General features: G+C 36.7%; 1 protein-coding gene across 2 annotated transcripts in view; it reads right to left on the bottom strand.

Annotated features, from left to right (window-relative positions):
- Positions 1–16,924, bottom strand: part of rgs3a (regulator of G protein signaling 3a) — a 115,174-nt gene extending 98,250 nt beyond the window's left edge. Inside the window, exons 1-2 of one of the 2 annotated variants that reach the window (XM_041970494.1) lie at positions 16,715–16,924; positions 2,946–3,013 (exon numbers count right to left, since the gene is read on the bottom strand). In XM_041970494.1, the coding sequence (XP_041826428.1) occupies positions 2,946–2,960 (15 nt within the window). In that variant the 5' untranslated portion in view covers positions 2,961–3,013; positions 16,715–16,924. Of the gene's footprint in view, positions 1–2,945; positions 3,263–16,714 lie in introns of those variants that run through there. The other variant, XM_041970493.1, reaches the window with a different exon arrangement.
- Between the last annotated feature and the right edge of the window lie 7,475 nt (positions 16,925–24,399).

A 24,399-nucleotide genomic window follows, 5' to 3' on the forward strand; every position in this document is an offset into this window, starting at 1 on the left:
TGAATGGGTTTAACCATCAACCACTGCAGGAGGCTAAATTATTAAGGTCTTAAGTTTGACTATCTGCTACAAGTGTGTGAATTTCATTAGTTTGTATGTTAGTTTGCCTGAATAATGCATTTACGTAAGAGCTCCAATCTAAATGACCGTATATTGTAGATCATTTGTTCAAATGATAATGCAACCCATAATGATGTAAAGTGCTGCCCCTGCAAGCGGAGGGAGGATTTATGGCTGATGAGTGTTTCCACACCAAAAGAATTCTGATGTGTTTCCTTTGACAAGCCACAAAATCATCACATTTAAGTAATAACTTCACTTGAAAGTTGGGAATGAAAAATTCTTGATAATAGTTGGAAAACAATCACAGTTCAGACTGAAATACACTCCTTTTACAACACCAGTATCACCCTCATGGATGCTGTTTAGACTTAGGTTGCATATTCCCCAAATTCAGTTATAGCATGTATGAGGAAATGATCCATTGTGTTATATTTGAGAGAACAGTCTCAGTTTTTAACTTCTTTACTAAAAAAGGGAAAAAACAGCTGTCATTTACACCACAAACTGCTTAACTTTTGGTTGAACTAGCATCATTGTATAATCGGCTTACATGTTAGATGCAGAATCAGCTGTTAGTATAGCTGCTATTTGAATGATTATAATATATAAGATGTTGAGACAGTCCTCCAGCACAGAAAAGTAGCACTGGTAGCTTTATTTAGTGCCCCCAAAACAGCATATGTTTGGAGGCAAGTGATACAATCCTCTGTGACAGGAACAAAGGAAGAAGTCAACTGGTATCTTGACAGTGACAGTCCACAGTGGTACAAGGTCAGGTTGAAAAAAATAGGTCAACAAAAAAAGTCATTCAGTAGGGAAAAAGCTGTTTGTTGCCATTTCCAACCACAAATCAATCTTTGAAACTTTTATGACTACAGTTCTCCCTAAACTTAAATGAATAATTAAATGAATAATCGTCCAACATGTTTTAATAACTACTGCTCAGGTGGAATTATTATGTCTGTTACAAAAAGTTGTGAAAACCTCTCTGTTCCACATTCATGTTTCATGCTCCAAGCTCTTGAGAACATGTTTCTATATTAGAACATGCATCCCAGCAAGATTTAACCTGACTTTTCAGACATATTTAACAGAGACATGCTGCTGTATATGCATCCACTGTAGAGTCACACTTACATCTTAACCTCCAAAAGTGAATTTGCTGAAGTACAGCCTCTGTCAGAAAATACAGAATCAGCCACCTTGGAGGGTGTTTGCTGTTCTAATCTGGAAGTTTTCCAGCTCTGGACCCCGTAAGATTAGAGAGTCATGAAGGAATAAATCTTTCCACACTGCTGTAATGGAAACAAAAGATGCAGCACTGAAAGCCATCAAGGCAACCCTATCTCACTGGAAGAAGGGTCAACAGATGACAAGAGGCCTGCTCTAACAGTAGGGCATTTATAACAGCCACATATGAAATTTAGCTTGTTTGGGAAGAGCTAATTAAAATTCAGTAAGCACATCTTACTACTTATTCTTTGGCAAAGTTAAATCAAAGAATGAGAAATCAACTGAGACACTAACGTTCAATTTGCACTTTGAACTTAGAGTTGCAAGAGTTTTGACATTAAAGTAGAAAGAGTAAAGACTATGACATTTCTGTTTTTAAATCACTACATTGTAATGAGTAGTCAGAAAAGTCTAAAAGGGAAACGTGTCCACGAAAGAATCTTGGTTTTCATGCCTCTGGGGGGGCAGGCCTTTTTGTAATCGCAGTACTGACAGCTGAGATGGCTGTGGGACAGAGACATGATGTAAAAGCAGCATGCTTTGTTAGCACAGTTTAAAAAGCCAGGGGACATAAGTATATGTAACATGTCATTTTAGCTTGGAGAAGGAAATGCTTCTCAAATAGTTACATCAAACCAATGAATTAGCTGCAAGTGAACATTTGCCTGAATGAGTGTCTTTTTGTTGTTTAAAAGGTCTAGAGAAGTAGATTTTGTAGGCTGCAGTCAAACTGTTAAAGAAATTATTTTTTTTATGTTCAAGCCCCTCACTAAAGTTCGGCACTAAACATTGCAAAGTAGCTTTTAGCATTTACTTGCAAAACTATCAAGGCGAAGAAAGTTGTGAACAGAAAAAGCATTTAGCTACTCACATTTTTATAATAACTCACAACCCATTATTTAACCTGCAGAGGACACCTTAAGTGATTAATCTAACAAACCAATAAGGTATCTTTCTGTTTACATCTTTGTTAGTCTTAAATACTCCATTGCCTTATCACACCCAACAATGTATTTTAACTGATTTAAGACATAAAATATTGTGGCTAAACTGAGAAGAAACTGAATATAATGGAGAATAGAGGACACAAGAAAGCTCTGAGAACAAATAAGATGAACTAACTTCACATCTGAAAGCACAATTCCCTTTTTCTGCTTCACATGCAATTCCCACACAAGTAAGCCTTTTGACAAATATTGTCTTTCAAGAAATGACATCTTGCTCCATTCACTTCTCAAAGCTCAAATGCATAATTCAATTAGTTACTAAGGCTGCTGAGGATGTGCAACATGGAATGTGTGCAGTCACTATCTTACTGAAGCTATGCTTTTGCATGATGACTTTGTTGAACAATGTCACGGGTCAACTGCTTTATGTCTAAAATGGGCCTATCCATTCTTTGTGCATGCACATTATTACATGATGGATAAAAAGACACAAAAAAAACACATGCAGCTTTCAAAAATCTAAGTAATCAAAAGTTATAATGGGGAAGCAATGTACTCCCAAAAAGAATCTCTAACAATGACAATAGCAGCTTTATTAACCATGTTTACACATACTCTGTCAATAGTTCTGTTGCTCAAGTTCATTTTCATCAACAAAAACAAACAGCCAAAACATTAAAAATTGAAAAAAATAATACTTACTGTTAAGCATTGCATATTCTCAGGGCGATGGGTCTCGGGGGCAGCACCATGGTTTGACAGCACAGCCTCTGAAATGTAGACAAAGGAATCACGGGCTGAGACAGTGCCTTTGGAGCACATTTCTCTCTGTGCCAATGCAAAACAGCTCTCTGGTTGCACCAAAATGAAGTCCTCCAACAGTTCTGATAGTCCATAAAAGTGACTCGAGATAGATGACAGCAGGAAATTATGGCAACAGTTGTTTGGAGCAGCCTCTGCGAGGCTGGTGTTCAAACTTCAGACCGCACATAAGAGATAAGAAAAAAAAGAAAACAACAGGCCAGCTGCAGAAGGAAAAATCCTGTAAGATGTGAGAATCCCACTAACTGCTCAACAGAGAAATGGAAGTAAGAACAAGTAGGAGGGAGGGAAGAAGGGAGGGAGGGGTGAGGAAGAGAAAAGGAACTCCTCTCTCACTCTATTATCCGTCCGTCACAGGGCTCCTGGGAAGTTGCTATGGTTACAGGGACTCACGCCTCAGTGTCCTTTTAACTATCGCTCATAAAGGCAGCATTCAGCTTTGTTCCACAATGCAGATCTCCCTCTTTCTCTCTTCCTTTTATCATCTCTTTCGTTTTAATGTCTGTTTTCATGTGGTCGCACCTCATATTGATACCTTTCCTTCTGAGTTTCCCTCCTTTCCTCTGTCTCTGTCTCAAAACTTCCCACAGAGCAAACTGTCCGTCATCCTCCAACTATCCCTCTGATGTGTCTGTCCTTCCCCTTATCCCTCTTTTTCCTATACTTTTCTGTCACAACCCTATCTTCATCTCCATAGGAGAGGGATAATCCTATCTCACACTGTGAAATGTTTCAAACTATGCCAGCCTAGTCCAAAAGAAACACCCAACATGAGGTAAGAAAAAGAATAAATGGAAAAAGTAACCATCTGTTAACTGTGTGAAAAGCTGTAATAATCGAATTATACATACACAAAAACACAAAGCATTTTCTATTTAGCAGCTTAACTGTGCATCACACTGCTGCCTACTTTAATTCTGCAAACTAAACAGTTGCCTGGAATAAACACTTCCACTTGTTTTGCAAATAATATTATTCTGTTGATAAAAAGTTACATTAAATGTAGGCTGAACAACACAGACCACAGAAGAAAAGATCAAGAAAGAAAGAATTTTACCTTTATCTGACATACTAGATTAACAACAATAGCAATTATAAAGGCAACAACAAAACATAATGCCATTGTTTTAGTTCTAGTTAGTTCTAGTTGTTCATTATTTTAGCCATGTTAACCAAGGTCTATAACCTGAATTCTTTTATCAAACCCAAGGTATAATTTCTCTCGATATAGGACCATGGTGATGTTTTCTGCCTGAAACAAACCTTAATAACAGCATCACATTAGCACATGTTTAAATGATCACAGGCTCTTTACAGGACATTTTAATTACTTCAACAACAAACAATGACAATTCAAATGTATGCCTTTTTGTTTTTTTAAGGTTTTGAATGCCCACACCACCTGTCCAATTTATGTTTTGGACCACTTTCTGGGTCTAGCTGTGATTATGCTAAATACATACAAATCTCAAGGCAGATTTACAGTAAACACAGAATATGTCACCCTTCAACAGATGGATGTGGGAACCTTAACCTCTCAATCGTTGCACAAACATAAGTCTGGACCAAATTCCAAGTGACATTTATCAAAACAGCTTATGTTTTCAAAATAAAGGGGGCTTTAATATCCGTAGTGTGCTTACTACTGCCCACAACTGTGTCCACAATCTGGACACAATTTCTACTTTTCTTTGTAACCCTACTTTAGATAAACTCCATACTTTATCTTTGGTAGTTGCCGTAGTAACCTAGAGTGTGTTCTAAATTAATAGATGTGTCGTTTGTTAATCTCAAACCTCCATGGGGTACAACAAAAGAGAAGGGCTAACCTGGTTGGCATCAAGCCCAGTAGCAAGTCAGTCCAGACACAGCCCAGACACAAGTAGCACAGGGCATACGAGGGTAGAAATATAAGGCAGCTTGCAGTGTGGAAATTCAGCATGACTGACATTTTAAAAAAGGAGAGAGAACAGAATAATAACATACGCCAACAGTGGACAGTGGGAAGAGTATACACAAGACAAAAATTTTAAAATAAGACAAAAGAAGGGAAAGGGGGAGTAGAAAAAGCTTTATAAAAGGCAAGCAACCACACTGAAAAAGAAAGAAATACACAAAAAAAGAGGCAGAAAAGAAAAGAGAAAGAGATGATTATAGTCTTGATGCTGAAAGTCTCAGATCTGCCAGAACATAAAAAAACCCTTGACTTTGCACAAGTGCCTTGTTGCACTGCTCATTCTTTCGACATCAAGTCCCTCTTTTCACCTGCTGTTGTGAACAAACATTTAATGAAAAGAGTGGAAAACCTAAGTGAGAGGACACGTATTCCACTTCTCTTATCAGGAAATGACTGCTTAAACTGCAAGATTTAGCACAGTCTATGCTAGCAAAGCACAAGGACTAGTAAAAATGAGCTTCTGAAACATAGTAACACTATTGTGTGTCAAACTGTTGCTCATACTGCCAGCCAATAAGCAAACTCACACACTGATACATTATATTGATATGCTAGATATTAGTAAGTGCAGGGGAATATTTTTCTGTTTCATCTTTAATTTTAATTGCAAGATGAAAGTGAATTACATGTAAATAAATTGAAAAATCCCAGCGTATAAAATAAATTATATATATATAGATAGATCTGGAAATTAAACGTACAATAAACATTGTAAAAAATAGTGAAATTAATTTTTGCAAAGTTGGGAAACCCATTAAAAAATTGTACTCCCACCAAAAACAAATTTTTCCACCTCTAAATAGAGTTGAAACCAGCTGAGTTTCTTGTTTTTTTATACACTTTTTTTATACAATTTTCAGGTTTAACTTGTTGGTACCACCATGAAAAAATACACTACACCTTCTTGCACTTCAAAAGTTTTACATATCAGGGCATCAAAAACCATGATTTAGAAACCACCATCAGCAGCAACCATTTTTATCAAGGCTTTATCAGTCTCTACATTGTTTTGGAGGAACATTACTCCACCATCTTTACAGTGTTTCTTCAGCCCATCAAGGTTTATATGCATCAGTCTTTTCAGGTCCAACCACAGAACATTAAACAGCCTGAGGTCTGGACTTGGACCGGGCCATTGCAACACATTCATTCTTCTTTTTTTCTTTCTTTTTTGAGACGTTTCCATTTTATTCACTGTTCCACACGTCTTATGGATCATTTACTTTTGTTTTTTAAAGAAGTTTTTTCCACAATCCTTCCGAGCTTGTTCAATTTTCTTCTAAATGTGCCATCATGAACTTTAACATTTAACACACTCAGGCCTGAGTCTGACCTGTAGCTCTGTTGGATTTTTCTTTGTTTTGTTTAGTTTTTTTTTTTTTTTAGCTATTTATAAAAGCGTGGAATAGTCTGACTTTGGGTGAACTTGCTGTGAAGTACATTCCTGGGTTGCAACAACTGGATTAAATGTTTTCCACTTGTGAATAATCTTTCTCACCATGTTGATTTTTATAAACTCTTACACCCTGATAGTTTTACGAAAGGCAAAATAAAGCCTTCAATTTATTTAACTAGTGGCAGAGTTCAGTGAGCCAGCAGATTTTGTAATGCTTGTCATTTTCAATGAGCAGACACAAACAACACAAGAGTTTTTTACAAGGTTCAAGACACAACTACACATACAAATACCCAGAGGTCTTTCAAATGCTTTGTAGCTTAGAGTTGATGTAGTACAGCTTCCAGCTTTTCAGAGCTAAAAGGTGACATCAAAATTTGCTCTACAGTTTCTGCTAAACATTTTCTTTGATCTGGATGTTTTGAAGTTTAATGGGATTTGCATGGCTGGGTATTAGTATTTTTGGGTTAGGGAAGATACAGACATTTTCTTTTCTTTTTTTTCTTTTATTTGGACTCATTTGAAGTTTTATAGTTTTGCATTCGTACTTTGGTAAGCATATTAAAAACTTTGCGATGTAAAATTTTTTTTCATTGTTATGTATTTCCTTAGCTTTTAGTCACAAATGATGAACACTGAGGTTTTTGAACCTTTTAAGTAAACAAATGTGTGACTCATCACAAGGTCGACTCAGTGAACTTGTGCCTGGAGATGTTTTTGTTGGTTGATGGTTAAATTGATCATTGATTACTTTCATACAGTCCTTGTGGCCACTCTCAGTTTCAAGGGGACAATTTACAATACCAGAATAAACCAGTTTTATATGTAAAAAATATTTAATTCACAAGTCCAAGGCTACTGATAAAAAAAACTGATCAATAGTAACAGAATGAAAACCTAAAAATGTTTGCTTGGCTCAGTTCACTGCCTGATTGCTTGTACAGCCTGGTAGACCACATCTGGGTGTTTCTTGCACCAGTCTGCTGGTAGCTCCTAGTGCTCTGTGTTCAAGCTCTTATGTTTGCATGAATCTTTTATGCAATGATAGATTTTAGGCCCCCAAAATTTTCATAATAGGATTTACATCAGGACAGTTTTAAACACTCCATTTTCCCTTTTCAACCATTTCTTCTGTGCTGTCGGGTGTGCTGTTCTGCTAAAGGCTTAAGTCCTTTTTCACACATCTAGCTATCTGAAAAATCAGCATCACTTTCCCAAAAATGGTTTGCATGAGGGGAAAGTGAAATAACAGGAACACATTACAGTCTAATGTTATCTAGAAGAATAGATCAAACTATAGAGTATCAAACTGCGTATGCATGCCTGTTGTAAATTTATTTTATATAGTAAAAGGCAGTTCAGTTATCTCTTGCCCTTTTTAAGTCAGGCAAACAACAGCACAAAAGTGGGACATGCATGCATTTTGCAAAACATTCAACAAGTCTGTAAACGGATGTGTATGTAATGTTCATGCTCACCACATAAAGTGTCATCCTGGAGGGGCAAGCCTGTTGTTTTTGCTTCACACTACCCTCCAGAAGATGTATATATGTCAAACATGGCACAAGAGAAGCATATGAATATAAAACATAGAGCAAATATCTGTAGCTGTAGTCTGCCTCTATTCAGGAACCACCAAATAAAAACAGATTGATTGATTGTATAATATCACACGGAACATGACAACATGAACACTAAAGGGATTCTGGTTAGCCAGACAGCAGTGATTGACACATTTCATTTCCTGTTTCTGTCCTGATGAAGACAGGGTAGACAAAAAGGATTAAGTCATCTGTCCATTGATTCAAAGAATTGCATGACTTACTCTGATGAAAAGCAATAAAAAGGATTTGAGAAAAAATTAAATAAGGGAATGGTGATAGAGAAATAGATTTCTCGTCACCTTTTGGAAGCTTTGAAGTCCCTTTAATATATTAATCATCAAATTCATCCCCCACAGTCCTTACCAAAACCTGACTTGTTTGGTTCCTTGCATCTCTCCTCTTTCTCCAGTTATGATCACGCTATGTTATAGTTAGTTTCTGTGTGAATTGCACTGAGGAGTATTCTCCTTTTGGGTAACCATGAAGCTTACAAGTTCACATTAGTGCATGGTTTGAATACTTATACAGTATATTCCATCACTCCTTGCTCTTAAACCCTTTGCCTGGGCTCTCCTGGGGACCTCAATTTCTGCATTTGTACAATGGTGGTCTAACTGCATAGTGTCCTGAGGCAATGAATTAAAAAATGTAAAAAACAAATATTCTCCTTACATATTAATACATAAGCACATGTATTTATTTCTAATTTAATTTTAAATGTGAAAAAAACTGTGTCATTTGTAATCCTCATTTGTCTCTTTTGTAAATTTCTTTTGTTTTCCTGTTTTTTGTCTTTTGTTCAAACTTTCAATCAATCAATTATTTTATTAATGTCATCACTAAGAAAAAGCTAAATAAACTTTTTATCAAAATTTCTGCAATCACCAGCTGACTATAGCACAAATATTCTTTGCCCACAAAGCAAGAAATGGCTATTATAGGAAAGCAAAGCATTTTCAGGAAGTCATTTCCTCAGCTTGTAATGTAATTCAGAAATGACATTTAACAGGGATGGTGGGGGTCATGCAGAGAACTGACAAGATTGCTAGAAAAATATATTTCTGTTTGAAAATTAGGTTATCTTGTATTCACTTGGCCATTCATTTTTCATGCCACTGTACAAGCAATGCATGATGAGAGTATGTGAAAAGAAGGATCCGTATAGGCTTTTCATTTATTCTTTTACTTATTTTTAAACTAAAAGTCACACTTCCATTAGACTTGTCTTCTTGGTTCCATTTACCCTCTTGATTAGAAAATTAATTCTAATATACTTTGTGTCAATGCCATGAAATGGACTTAAATCATGCAAGACTTCAGAATCATCAGAATCAGACTACTTTATTAATCCCGGAGGAAATTGTGTGCACACAGACTTAAATGTGAATCCAAGTCGAGTCCAACTGCAATGGACTTATGTCGTGCAGGTTCATTACCTCTGACCCCACAGCCATGTAACTGTCCGCCCACTCGAGATTGAAGGCCATGCTATGTGGAGGTTTGCAGTTCACAGAGAATCACAGTATAGCCAATACAACTGCAGCCAGACTGTGCTGGGTCAACATCTGTCTGACCTTAAAAACATTATTGACACTGTGGAGCAGGCGTAGGTCTAGAAATATTTTGATGGAGCTAGCCTAGGTGGGGGACTGGGAGAAATGGCCCAAGTTAATGAGACATTAAAAACATTCAAATAAAAACAGTGTCTAGATTTTAAGAAATAATGTAGTGATTATTATAACTAAAGTAGTTATCTAATATAAAAAGTAAAGCAAACTTTGTAGCAATTTTTAATCAATAGTTTATTGAACATTTAAGTTCTTTTAGTCAAGGATTAATTGTTCTACTCTGATGTATTGCAGTGAGATTGTACGTCTGTGTGTCTGAGTTGTCATAGTGTGTGATGCTTTTGGTTAATAACATGTACGCCTATGGCTGTCTTCTGAAAATAAAAATGAAAATCTTATATACGCTGGTACTGGGAGAATTAAGTCGCTTGTCTGCTTTAAGGGTGCAACATCAACAATGTCACAGTGTCCTCCAAGCGTCACCAAATCTCTCCAATGAAGTACAATTTAATCCCATTTGGTAAGTTAGACATTTCTCTGACCATAGCATGCACAGTTTCCCCATTTAAAGATAAATATGGTTTATAGTCGTCAATTTCACTACAAAAGGTATCATGTTATAACGTGATACATTTCACGTTTTTACAATAAAATTATCACATTATAATGTGATGTGGTCCTATTTGGTGTTTTTTGTTTGTTTGTTCTTTTTTACAACTCTACGCTTCTGTACATTTCACACAATTATTGAAAAAAATAAATAACATTTTTGTGATGCACTAGTGGAGGAATCATCAATGTGGGTCACTGCAGATTTTATATGTTTACTTGCTGCAGTACACTTGAATTATTAATGGGTCATTAAGAGGCTTGTGTAGAACTTGACAACAAGCTGTCATTTGGATCAGGTGTGGTGCTGCAGGGAAATGTTTAAAACCTGCAGGACAAAAAAATAAATAAAAATAAATAAATAAATAAAACGTGCAGGACAGTTGGTGATCTCTTCACTAAAGTGTGGCTTACTGGCCATCCACCCTACATTTAAGCAAACAATGCTATGAACTGAATTTTTTGGTCCAACTGGATTTTGGTTCACAATAAAACAATTTGGATAAGTTATGTTAAAAACATATTTACTAATCTGAATACATTTCCATGTTCATCTACAGGTTTTCTGAAATCAGTAAAGCAAAGAAATTTTCCAGAGGAGAGGGACAGAGCAGTTTTCAGTTTAAGCTAAAGATCAGTGCTTATTCAAAATGCTGGTAGATGAAGGGTGAGTATAGATTTTATATTCCTTGCATATTGTAATGCAGTTCTCTAAGCAGACCAGATGGCAGGCCTTGCATCAGAATTTACTCATTACAACTAAAAGTGACTTGGGCACCATTGTCACATTCGGTTGTTTTATTATTGTACATTACTTTCATAGAATGCTGACAGTTTGGACAGATACTATCAGCCACGCAGGCAGCTGGCAATATGTTCATGTAGAACAGCATACAAAAGTACATAATGCATTTACTTGCATCAAGCTATCAGACCCAGTTACAGGTCAGTTTACACTAAATATGTTAGAAATTGATTGTCTATTCTTGGAGTGGCACCTAGGGGGCCAGCAAAATTTTAGGGGTGGCCTGTGCCACTAATTCTTCTTTAATTCTCTATGCCAATAAAATGTCTCCTGAGAAATATACTTAGTTGATGAAATTAGGTAGCCTCATAAATATTTTCATCAAACTGAAATTTAGTCAGACACTTATCTAAACATTTATTATTTTCTGCCATTTGGAGTTTATACATTTCACTGTCTTTTCAAACTTTTGAAATAAGATTTAATCATGTCATGTGATTGCTGACATAAGAGCAGAATTTGTAATGGAGTCACAGAGACCGCAGCGTTTATGACTGGGTCAAATATTTCACTTCAGATCAAGTGTATGCAAGCCTGGGGTTAATGTTACCCTTTAAAGCATGCATCAGATCCATGGCATGTCAGCCTTGCATATACTCACTTACACATTATCTCACATTAGCACATCCTCATCCATCCACATTAATTCATAGCCAGTGTTAACAAGGAGAAATTCAGCATATATAAATTATTTCCCCTCCCCCATGACTATGTCCAGCCCCTCCAATATAAGTTAATCACATAGTGTACAATCTAATCTGCTGATTTAAAGGCCCAGCTTGCCATCTGGAAAAGCTTGGCAGTGTTTACGTACGGCTGTACAGTGTGTCTAGGTCCCCATTCGTCCATTATGAAAATGTGAAACAAATGTGTGTATAATGCAGATGACACACTTTTTAAAGCACAAACCCGGTGGGTGTTCTGCTATTTTTGCATTCCTGCATATACAGATCACATGACCCACATCATAAGCTTGTTGGAGGGAAGTGCATTAGCCATGGTCAAAAACACACACACGTACATGTCACTGTAGGTCATTTGTCTCCACAGGCCAGATATATAAAAAAAAAAGAGCTATGTCTCACACTTATTTTCTTATGTGAGAAGAATGCACAGACAGAATATGTTACTCATTAAATAGAAACAGAATTATTTTTCTGCTTCAAGCATTTTTTCTTTGTAAGTCAAAAATGAAATAAGCTTCTTGAATCACTCAGCTTTTCATTTATAACTATAGAATTTTAGTTAACCTTACAGTACAGCATCTAAAAACAGTCAAAATTGTCTCCTGCAGAAAGTGTTGCGCGTCATGCAGTGTTTAAAGAGCCACAATCAGCATATTACTTGTACTTGTAAGGGGTTGCTTAACAAAGTGTACCATAAGGATCAACACTAATTGCCCTGCCTTGCTTATCTCAAAAAGGGTTGTTTAGCTGCCATTCATGCACCAATTTTCCACTTCAGCCTTTCAATTCATGTTAGGCAAAGTTAAGTTGGCAGTCTTTTTATTACAGCCGTAGAGTGTAATTAGCTGTCAACACTCAGCGATAAGTTTTGTTGCTGCAGAAATAAGCCTGAACTATGCAAGAGGACGTTCTGTCTCAGCCACAATGGTACTAGAAAGGAAAGAGAAGCGTGAGTAATGACAATTTGAAAGTCAGAGAATTCACCTATTTCTAGACTATGGCTATATTTTCTGTCACCTAGTTTTATTAGCTTTCTAAAGTCAGTCTTTAGCAAAAGAAAAGAAAATTAAAGTTTCTACATATAATGCATGCCCTGAAACCAGCAATACTTCCTTATCTTTGGGTAAAGTTGATTGTACATCATATACACAGTAGATGAGCTGCAGTCAAACAGCATTCTGCCAACAGAGACTTAACCTGGCATTGCCAAGACTGACTTGGCAATATAGCTGAGATAGGGATAAGCTAAACTGATCTAAATAGTATATTTCTAGTGAGCATGTTAACATACAGTATCAGACTTGCAAATTATGTAATTTGAAAGAAGACATTTGTTGATTCATTCATTAAGAAATGGATTTGTTATTAGAGAGCTGTGTAAGTACAGTATAACTGTAAAGATTTACTTTACAACTGTCTGAGGTTAATAACAGCAGGACCAAAGAGATATGAAGCCTGAAAAAGATCCTGAATAGTGACATTAAGTCATGGCTGAGATAGTAATTGTATCATTTATCCAACCTCTCAAACTAAAAAGCAAATATTCCACTGAACTGGGGAAGTACATTTTATCAATACAGAGTTTTTTTCTGTTAAAATACAAGCAGTCAAATAAATAATAAAGTATAATAAAGTATTTTACACATGCTTTCCAATACTTCTAAATGTATAATTCATATACACAACAAAAATGAAATTATCTTAAAGCCAACGGTTCATGACAATGAACACGTGTTGCAAAATGCTCTGAATGTATGGCAGTGCATGCTTTTAGACAAAGTGTGTGTTTTTGCTTCCTATGACTGCCAGATGGTTTCTCTACAGTTGAGAGCATTTAAAATGAGCTTGCATCATCTCATTCATAATGAAAGTGTTCATTTCAATGACCGGTTGACTTTTAGGCCAAGCTATTTTTGTAGCACTGAGGAGCAGAATGCAAAGAAATGAGGCTCTAAATTGCAACTATTGCTTTGAATAAACCTGAAATAAGGGTATATCACCTAAATGCACAAAATTACCTAGATCGTGAGTATTTTGTAATGATCACCTTGTGTAATAGTTTATTTTTGTCAAAACACTGCACCCTAAATAGAGTCTTAAAAGAAGTTGGTAAAGTGAAATTCTGTAGGCGTATAACCTTGACAGAAAACAATGCCTTAAAACTTATTTGGGTACAAAGTCTCCAAACCGTTTGTGCAAATTTATTAGATTTTACTTGCGATTCTGCACATGCATCATTTATGCCCTTATGAGCACTGAAACTGCAGCTCATTCTCATCTATAGGGACTTGGTCCTGTGTGTCCAATCCTAACATCAACCGCCTGGAGGCATTCCCAACATGACTGCTGAGTGGTAAAACATACCTCTAGAAGGACTTGGGCAGGTCAAATACTTTTTTTTAATCTGCTGGCCAAATATTTCTGAGAACAGTGTCACTTCATTAACATTACCCACTAAAGAAAATATGGATTTTACTGGAAATATACAGCTATTTTGTAATAACCTAATTTCCCCAACATAAATGAATTAGAGTTTTTTCTTTGTCCAATTATAACAAAACAAAATGGTTTAATATGCTTATCACATTATAATCTAATCTAGCCTAATTCTTGTTCATACTTTACACTGCAGTGTGTGAGGATCAAAGGTACCATCTGAGAGCAAGGACTGGACAAGTTTAAATCTCTACTTAAATTGCATTAACAGTATATTTTAACAATGCATGCATACAGCTCAAAATAATATTTAAACAGAGTACTTAACCAACCATGCCTTATAATTAACAACCTTATATTTTCACTCTGGGTAACACCTACTGAGCATCTGATGAGAACACAAATACTAACACAAGTTTGATTTTAAACCATCAGAAATCTCATAAATGTTGTCATTACACTCAACTTTCAATTTTCTAACTGAATAGTTTCTAAATAAATGTATAAATCTGCTTGCTAAATCAACCTGAATATATCCCTACAAAAAATTATAGATAAAGATGCTACATCTAAAGATCAGTGGTATGTCTACAGCAGCTTTCTTTCTTTCTTTTTTCTTTTAAGACTGCTGCCACTATTGTTTGAGTGCAGACAGAGAAAAGCAGTGATGGCATGCATCTGAATTATGAATTGGCTTAATATCCACAGCATTGGAAGAACATGGTAGCCAGCCAAGCTCTGAATAAGTCCCTCACCTCTGATATTGCAAACTGGATAAATTTATCTTTAAAAATGTTTTGTCTTATTTAACCAAGCAATACATAAAAATTAGTACACAAACAATTTACACCAATTTTTTTATTACCATCAGATGCAAATGTTTATCCTGAACAATGCTACACTATAACTCATCCTGGCACCATCAACAGACATTGCAGACTAGAAAGCACCAAACAGAATTAAGCTGCTCTGATTTGATTCATTGAAGTCACAGTAGGTACGGCTGGACAGTGAGAGTTGCATTAGTCTCAGCCAGCAAACATAAAAAAAAAAAAAAAAAAAAAAAAAAAACACAGCCATGTAAATAATTAATCACCCACCTGGCTGCTGACCCTAATTCATTTACCCACCAAACCAAAGCTTTTACTAGCATTTGGATCTTGTTGGGTATTAATTTTGGACACACCGCTTGCAGTTGTTGGTTTACTAACAGTGTTACTGCCTTTTGCAACAGAGCCAGGGAAACAGAAGCGATGAAGAGACCAGTAAGAGAATGTGACAAACATGTCACAATGAATAAAAAACAAAAATATCTGAGGAAAAACACAGTGGAAGTGAGTAAAAATGTAGGTGAGAGAGGTGTGAAGTGGACATGGCAGAGAAAATCCTGAAGAATATTCAAAAACATGTTAATAATCACTGTGAAAGATACAAAATATTAATGAACAGAAATGGGGGGGGTTCATATTGAGTGTTGGTGTCATGATTGAGCTTTTGGTTATTTCCATGTTAGTACATGTCATGCTGCTGCAGTGCCTCCGTGGCCTATATTCTGCCAGCTGGCAGCGCATAAGTACATGCATGAGTATGCATCCTCCACTGACACACATACACACATGCACACGGATCAGATGAGAAAGTGGTGGGGCGCTATGGCCACAGCAAAAGATTAAAACATTTTGCATTTATTAATACAACCAAGCATGCAGCTTTTGCTCATGTGCCATGACATGCTAACTAATTAATGATCTTGCAACTTTCTGCATTGCTCTATCTTACCACAGCGCTATCTGTGATGTAACCATCTTCCAACCTATCAGATCTAACAGGTAAAAAAAACTCCTTGGTAATGTAACCCCTGAGTAAAAGTCAGGGTCTCCGCATGCAAGCTTTGCAATTGCTTCCTCCTGACTGCATCTTGTCCAATTTGATACCTCCGCCCCAGTTCAATCCACAGAAGCATAAAACTAATTTTAAAGTTGCATGAGGCAGATTAGTCTAGTTCAGCCAAGCAGTGTAAATTGGGATGGGTTAGCTAACGTCTTATGATATCAATGTCATTCTTATAACCAAAAATGGAACTGAGCACAGAAAAGTTACTTAGAAAGACGAGGGCTTGGGTTATGTAGAGTAGAAAGAAAAGCATGTGGGAGTGTTTATATGTCATGGGGTCACATTGGTGCTAGGAAATCAATAATCTACTCAGTGGGTATGCTAAGCCCCTTCAGGGGTCCACCATGGAAAGCAATTGTGAGCAATTTAGCCCAGCATGGCAAAATAATGAGGACTTACAGATTAGCTGCATGACAGTGAAATAACAAAGAGAGATTTAAAGTAATATCAACTACAGTGAAAGCACTCAAAAGGAAAATGTCAGGATATAAAAAGATGGGAGAAAACACTTTAAGAAAGAGAATACAATGAAGCAGAGAGAGAGAACAAGAGCAACACATTTGGATAGCATTCTTAAGACCAACCATCTCCGTCCACGTTGCATACTGCTGCTTTACAATGAAACACGAAACTTCTGAAAAATAATCATGTGCAGTGAGGACAGTCAAGTATAATAACACAAACATGGTACTCACCTAGTCTAGGCTGCCTTTATGGCTGGCACAGAAAAGCATAACTCCAACACACACACACCACCACCAACTACGAGTGAGCAGAAACATAAGTAGGAAAAGAAGGAGTTCTCAAAGGTGGTCAGAAGAAACAAACCGCTTTCCAAACAAATGTGTTTGTGTGTGATGTGTGTGAGTGAGTGTGTGAGTTGGGTGGGTGTGTGTGTATCTGTGTGTAAGGGGGAGATCCACTCCAGTAGCAAATGGTATGGGAGAGCTCCGTCTCATTCTGCCTCTCTGGCAACTGTGACGCGTCAGGGTTTCATCCAGACCCCTCCCTCACTCCCTCCCTCCCTCCCTACTCTCTAGTCTCTCTGTTTTTCCCTCATCCACTCTCCCAATCCTTTTCTCTTTCCCTCTCTTAATCCCTCGCCTCCATGTCGCTTCACTTCCCAATCTAAGGACTGATAAATACTTTGGAGCCAAGCACACACAAACAGGGGAAAATACTGTATGTTTATGGCACTTACTTAAAATGGTTAAGTTGATTTGTTTTCTTATGTCATTTTTATTCAAATATGCTTTAGTTTCACACACTGATGCCCATTAGACAACTATTTCCATCTAGTCTATCTATCCTAACCTTTCTTTATGCAAAAAGTGAGCGTGTTTACTCTACAAAGGGAATTCACATGTCATCAGACATGAATTCCCTTACTTGGGTGCACACATTGTATGACAGAAACAACACAGGCTCATTGACCGCAGACTGTTTCAGTCTCTAGAAAACATACCAAACACATATAAAACAATGTAGAGCTGATATCCAGTTCACTATACCAACAGATACAGAGATAAAAAGGTATTTTCTTTTTAAAAATTATCTTTAAAAATTATTAAAAGAAAAGCAAAAACACCCAAAATGTATTGCATTGTTTTAAGACAACTGGAACCATCGGAAACATGGATTTGCAGTGATCATTATGTATGTAGGGATGCTCACTTATATCTCACTGTAGATAAAGGTTATTCTAGACGTTAGGAGTAATAACAAATAACAGTCAAAGTCTGAAAATGAAAATTTGACATGAATTGACATTTAAAGCTTGCCCTAAATATATATAAATTAAGTTTATTATCACCATTTTTATAGTTAAATCACAAACCTATCCCGCTGTTGTAGTCGTGATCAGCAGTTTCACAACTTCACTGTTTTCCCAGTATTATAAATCGCTTGGTAAATGTGGGGAAAGTTATTATAAACTTCTATATTATTATTATTATTATTTACCATCTGTGGAAGAAATTTTACTTATTATGCTCTATATATAATATTATAATGTCACCTATAATTACTTCCTTTACTATATTCATTTATAAATTGTATTTACACTGATTATTACTATATTACACTTTTTACGTTGTACATTTTTGCTCATCATGCTTTAATTCACTTTTAAGGTTTATTCTCTTCATATACCTGCTCTGGTAAAAGTTCACTATGCGGGTAAAATGACCTTTATCTGGTCCTTCCTCAGACCCTTAGTCAGACTGGTTCTGGTGGAGACACAACTATGTAAGGTTGTTTTGACGCCAGTTCTTGGAGTTGTGTGTCCACTCAGGGTCTTCAGGAAGGAGGATTTTTTTCTACAGAAATGTATAACTGTTGTTTTTCCTCTTGCCTCCCCAGAGTCTCTCTCGACTTCACGCGAGTCGGGACGACCACTCTCATTACTTGCAAGTAATTCTGTATTCAATACTTCTCCTGTAAATAAACCTTATATACTTTCACTCGTTCCAGACTCCTGGTAATTTTTCTACAACACATTCTAATTTTATAGACACATCCAGTTTTAAAGTAGAACACACCATAAGAGTTTTACATGTTTTTAGCATGTTATTGATGAACTTTAATGCCATAAAAATAAGGTACTCACAAATATCACAAAGAATGAAACCCCTAAAATTTTCTCTGAAGTGCAATACAATCTAACCATCCAATTATATAATCTAGCTATGCATTTAGCTCACTAACTGTGGTCTCAATGCTCTAAAAATGAATCCTCACTGGAGTCTAGAATGAACAGCCACATTGTTAAAAGAGTTGAAGACCACTATTACCTGACTAACATCCACCCCTGCGGTGGCCTTCTTCCACCCAGTAGTTTTCCAGACATCAAAGGCAACCAAATTAAATGCTGTTACTAGTGAACATTGAAGAAGGATGTCTCTCTCTCTCTCTCTCTCTCTCTCTCTTTCTCCCTCCTCTCCCTTCATTGTGCTGTCCAAACGACATATGGTGCAGCATTGTCAGCACCACATGCACTGCATTGAGTGTAAGGTGCCTTGCACGCTTGCGTATTTTAGGTGCCTGAGTCTGCAGCTGTAACATAATGTTACGGCATTTAATCTGAAAGTGTGTGTTTGGAATTCACATCAAACCTCTTTGTTTTTTTCAAATAAACTTGGAACTATTTTCTCTGGTAATTTGGTTCATCTGGGTTAATGACAGAGCGTTCAGAGTCTTCATCCGTCATGTGTTTAGTATTTCAGATTTTATACACTTTGCAATTCATGTCAATTGTTAAAACAAGAGCTGGTGGTTAAAACATTTTTCTGAGGTATAGAATACATAACCGTTACCATTGCGTATACCTCTGAGCAAGCATTTGGTGCTAATTGCTCACAATTAAAAGTACTGATATGACATCCTGTAACACCAGGGCTCCAGCCTGATGATACCTACCTCTGATGTGATGGTTGTTTTGTGTGGGTACTTTAAGATGTTTCCTCTTCCCAGTCTCTTCCCCAAGTAGGTAGTACCATCCTTGAACCTTGCAGAGCACAAACACATGAAAAATGACAAAAGCGTTTGTGTGTATCACATGAGAACATGAACACTGACCGTTATTTCAAGGACTGAAGCTAATGCAGGCTAAATTAAAGTGAATTTTCTAAGTAATCACAAAAACATCTGATGCAAATAAAAAAACTTACAATCACCACACAAGCACACACTCAAACTGAGTTCAGTTGCTGCTTCGGGGCTGTAAACTCAAACGCACACACACCACTCACAATGCTTATTCCAGCAGCTGATGCCCCTGCCTCTGCACTCCTGCCCTGTGAAGCAGATGGTGTTTGTGTATCAGTGTGTGTACATTCATGACTTTCTTTTGTAACTAAATGTGTGTTAAATGAGACCATAATCTGTGGCAGATTTTCCTGATTTGTAATCTTGTTGGACACAGTTTTACAAGCTAAATTCTGACATCATTTTACTGTTATTCATCATAAGATACACAAGAACACTACTAGCCTCCTCTTTTGTACTAAATAATGTGGTGCTATGGACAGTGACAATAATCTCCGTTTTAAAAGCATCTTATCTGAGTGGACGGATTTCTGCAGGCTGTGGGACAAGGGGGGAGGATAGGCAGTGAACTTATTTAGTAGAAGGGGGAGGGGAGGGGAAAACATCCTGAAAGTCAGAAAGGGATTAATGTCATCATTCAGTATTTTACTGGCAAATGTGACAAAAGGGGAAAGAAGGGGCAAAAAGAAGGGAAAAGGTGAAACATGAAAAGAGAAAGAAAGAAAATCAAAATAATAAGAAGCACAATGCTGCAAGAGGGTGCAAACAAATGACAAGATGTGACAGGCAAGGACAGCAGCGACCAAAATAAATACCAACACCCATGAGCCCCAAATGCCTCTAAAATAAAACAAGAAGACAGGGGAGGCAAACAGAGTAAAGGATGAATGTAAAACAACAACGGATGTGGTAGGGAGGAGGGGACAGTACTCCCTGTGACTCAAAGCTAAATCTCACTAATTAGCATATTAAGCCAATAAAATATTCATTGAGATAAATGTTAAAGGAAGCAAGCAGTAAGCTTGTAAACGTAATTCCCTCCTTGTAGATGTGGATGTTAAATTAAACCACATGTAACTATGCAACTATGTTTCTTGTTTGCAACTATGTTCACGTCTCTTAATCAATTTTTTTTCTTCTTCTTCTTAATTGTATTACATCTTCTCAACTGCTTTTATGTGGTATCTTCTTTGACTTTGGATCTGAGTCCCATTTAAAAATACATGATTTGAAATAGAGAGGGTAAACGGGTATTTAGGCATATTGTGTAATTGTATTTATATAAAACTGAGCACAAGTAAGGACATTTTTGTTTGGTTGATTATTTCTCCCCTTTATAATACCACTTGGTATTGTAATCACTTGAAAGCCTGATCAGTCACATTTATGAGTTATGACTTATAAGTCCTAAGTCTAGGAAGTCTAGGTTCTAGAGTCTGAAGATGTAGAACCACCACTGGTCAAGAATATATACATATAAATATATATTCAAGTTTAATCATTATAAGTGGTAGGCATTATATATCAATAATATATTTTACCTCACACCACAACAGAAACATGACAGCATGGATTTCCTTTTTAAGTGTGAGTATGAGGTATGCTTCTGAAAGAAAACTTTCAACGGATTGAAAAATTAGAGCTGAATAATTAAGCAGAGAAAGTAAAGAGCTAAGAAAAGAGAACTATACAGCGCAGTCGAACACTCGTGAACTTTTGGACATCACATTCATCTGCTGACACCTTGGACTTCGTGAGGAAAAGACTCAAGTGGCTATGTTTGTCATTAGGCTGTTTGTCTTTAATATAAAATAAGCTTGTGGATGAAGTGTTGTAACCCTTGGTGTGTCTTTACAGTTTGTTCTCTCCATTTACATAGTAAGGTGTTAATGATAAGGGTCTTATATGCGAAATGCTTCCATTATCTCACCTACAGTCTCTTGGTTTAAGGTTAGCTTTACTATATATGGTCATGAGACTGTGGAGATTGCATTGCTTGCCTCTCAGTTATGCAACATTTTGTACAAAATTAGGTTAGAAAAGAATTACTATTAAATCTTTATTTCAAAAGAAATGTGCTGACTTTGGCAATCACTGTTGTTTCCTATATTAATACCAGCTGGACATTTTATGGCTTTCTGTGAAATTTACATCCAAGATTTAGTTGGCTTGCTTGTTTTTAGCATAAGTAAACAAGAATGCAGATTTTAATTAAACTTTTTTTTATCTATAAACACTTAAATAACCTGTGTATATTTTGTATTTGTGTGAGAGAGAAGGACCAATAACCTTTAAGTTAGAGACTCTGACTCAAACCATGTTCCTTTCCAGTATCTAGAGACAACACTGCTGTAACACTGGTAACCCAAAAGTGTTTCCTCCAAACTATTGAGGTCAATGGAATTCATTCACACTGAATTAAACTTTTGAATTCATGGTCTGATGAATAAGAAACACACAAAAAGATACGCAAGCACATAGTTGAAAAGGACACTTTTACAGAAAGCCTTCAGACCTGCAATCTCTGCATTTAAACTTACCTTGTCTGCATCCATAAGGGAGCGCACACCAAAGCTCATGCAACCAAGCAACACACTCATTCTGCTGATGTTGAAAGACAGACAAAGAAAAACAATTAGTTGAAAGAAAATCAATTAATACTCCCCAAGCAAAATCTGGGTCTTGTCTAACTCGGGTCAGGCATTTAAAATGTCTTTTGATCCTTTTAGAGGAGTGAAAGGAAAAAGACAAAATGACCAATTTAAAGAAAAAAATCAATGTGACATTTTCAATAACTTTACTGAACTCTTCATTTTTGTTAACTACGGCCCAAAAATGCCAGAATAAATAAATTAAAAGCATAAGGATCATCCCTCGTGTGGAATTGAAAATGGTGTCAGGATAGGAACCCACAATGATAACTCACACAAATGCTATTTGAAAAAAACTCAAAGCTGTAAAAAAAAAAAAAATGTCACAAATAAGAAATATTTTTTGTCAGGAACAACAAACTCACTTTTAGATATGGCAGTCTGTGTATGTGCATGGTGGTGGTGGTTGGGGTGGGGATACTCAGTTATGCATACATGAGGCGGATAGTTCGCGACAACCTCGCAGCTGGACACAGGTGATGCAGCTGTTGATTGTGATTCCGATGGCAAACTGGCCGTCAGGATAGATAAACACCCAAACTTCCTCTGGCTTCCACTCGGTAGAGTGAGTCAGCCACAGAAGAAAAATAAACTTCAAAAGACCTAGATTCTTGACTTTTCAGTAATAGCTTCTATAGTTTTCTTAGTTTAAACATAGACATTTTTAAATCATTAAGACTCATTTGGTAAATAAGCATCTTTGATTTTGCTACTAATGGATATTTAAATCAAAGCCAAAACAAGACAGAGGCCATGGACAAGGTGGGAAAATCATAATAATTACATAATTGTTATTCTTTTTATTATTAAGATTACCAAAACATGGTAGATTGTGCCTCTTGACTCATATTGCTGGTCACAGCATCACAAAGTATTTTGTAAAAAAATTAAATAAGATAAATAACTCTATTCCCCAAGCTGCAAGAAAAAGAAAGCTGCCCAGGTGTCTCCACCTCTGTCACCTCACTCTAGCTCCTCCTGGAGGATCCCCAGCTGCTCCTAGGCCAGCTGGAAGACATAATCCTTCCAGCAGGTTCTGGGTCAACCCCAGGGTTTGGTTTAGAATCACCTGTGCCTGTTAAACCTTTAAATAAATGAGCCCAAATCTCAGAGTGAACCTAACCATCCCATTCAAAAAAACTAAATTATAACTGCTTGTATTTGTGATTTTATTTTTTCAGCATTAACTGTGTCCAACGTTCATGGCCATGGGGACATGCACTTAAAAGGTAAATTATCTGTTTTGCCTTATGACTCAGGACCTTCCTCACAACTAATGCTTCGTACATCCACCTAATCCCTGCACAGGTGCAACCAGCCTACAGTCCACCTCATGACTGTTTTCCAGTAGTAAACAAGATCCCTGTGCACTTTGGCTCCTGCAGATACACACGCTCCCTTTTTCAAGATACTTCAGATATGGAGGTGTTGGTCCAATGCAAATGTAGCATAAAAATGCAGAACTATAATGCATATGTTCACAGTAGTCTGTCTATATGAATACATTCCAAACTTCTGGAATTGCCCCATATTTAAATAGAGTGATTTTGATTTATTTTATTATTTATCCCATGTGGGTCACATCTGAGTGAAAATACCCAGTGTAGTCTTTTTGTCCGTACATCACTAAGGTGCTAACAGATAAATGAAAGGATCAGTTGAGTTTGGAAGGAACAGCATGAAGAGGATGGAGAGGCAACACTTCCCAGAACTCTCCCAACAACAGCAGCACAACAAGAGGGTGTGTTGAAAAAGCACATTCGATGATATTTTCAGCTGAATCTTATTATTACTTTCAAAATGAACACAGGTACTGCAGGGCTAAAAGATCAACTGTGCAGAGACTATGATTATGATTCTTGGCAGTGCTTGCATGTTGGCCTTTGCCAAAAAAAACACAACAGATTACATTGAAAACTCATGCAGGGTACATGATTCTTTTAACAAACCAGCTGTTTCATTTATTACATTGCTTATGTAGTTTTAAATGTGATGAATGGGTGCAGTCCTTGCACGCATAAGACCGGTCTCTACAGGTTTATCTTTGCTTTGAGCTGCTCCAGAAAGCAGCTGCTGATAGAGTTATTCAGATGATTGCTGTTCATCGGCAATGACAGATTGTCTGCACTGAACAGATGCTGCCCTGGTTTATTGTAGAGAATGCAGATATTGTCTGGAGAATC

Source organism: Melanotaenia boesemani, chromosome 19, assembly GCF_017639745.1.
Source record: "Melanotaenia boesemani isolate fMelBoe1 chromosome 19, fMelBoe1.pri, whole genome shotgun sequence".
Classification (NCBI taxonomy): Eukaryota; Metazoa; Chordata; class Actinopteri; order Atheriniformes; family Melanotaeniidae; genus Melanotaenia; species Melanotaenia boesemani.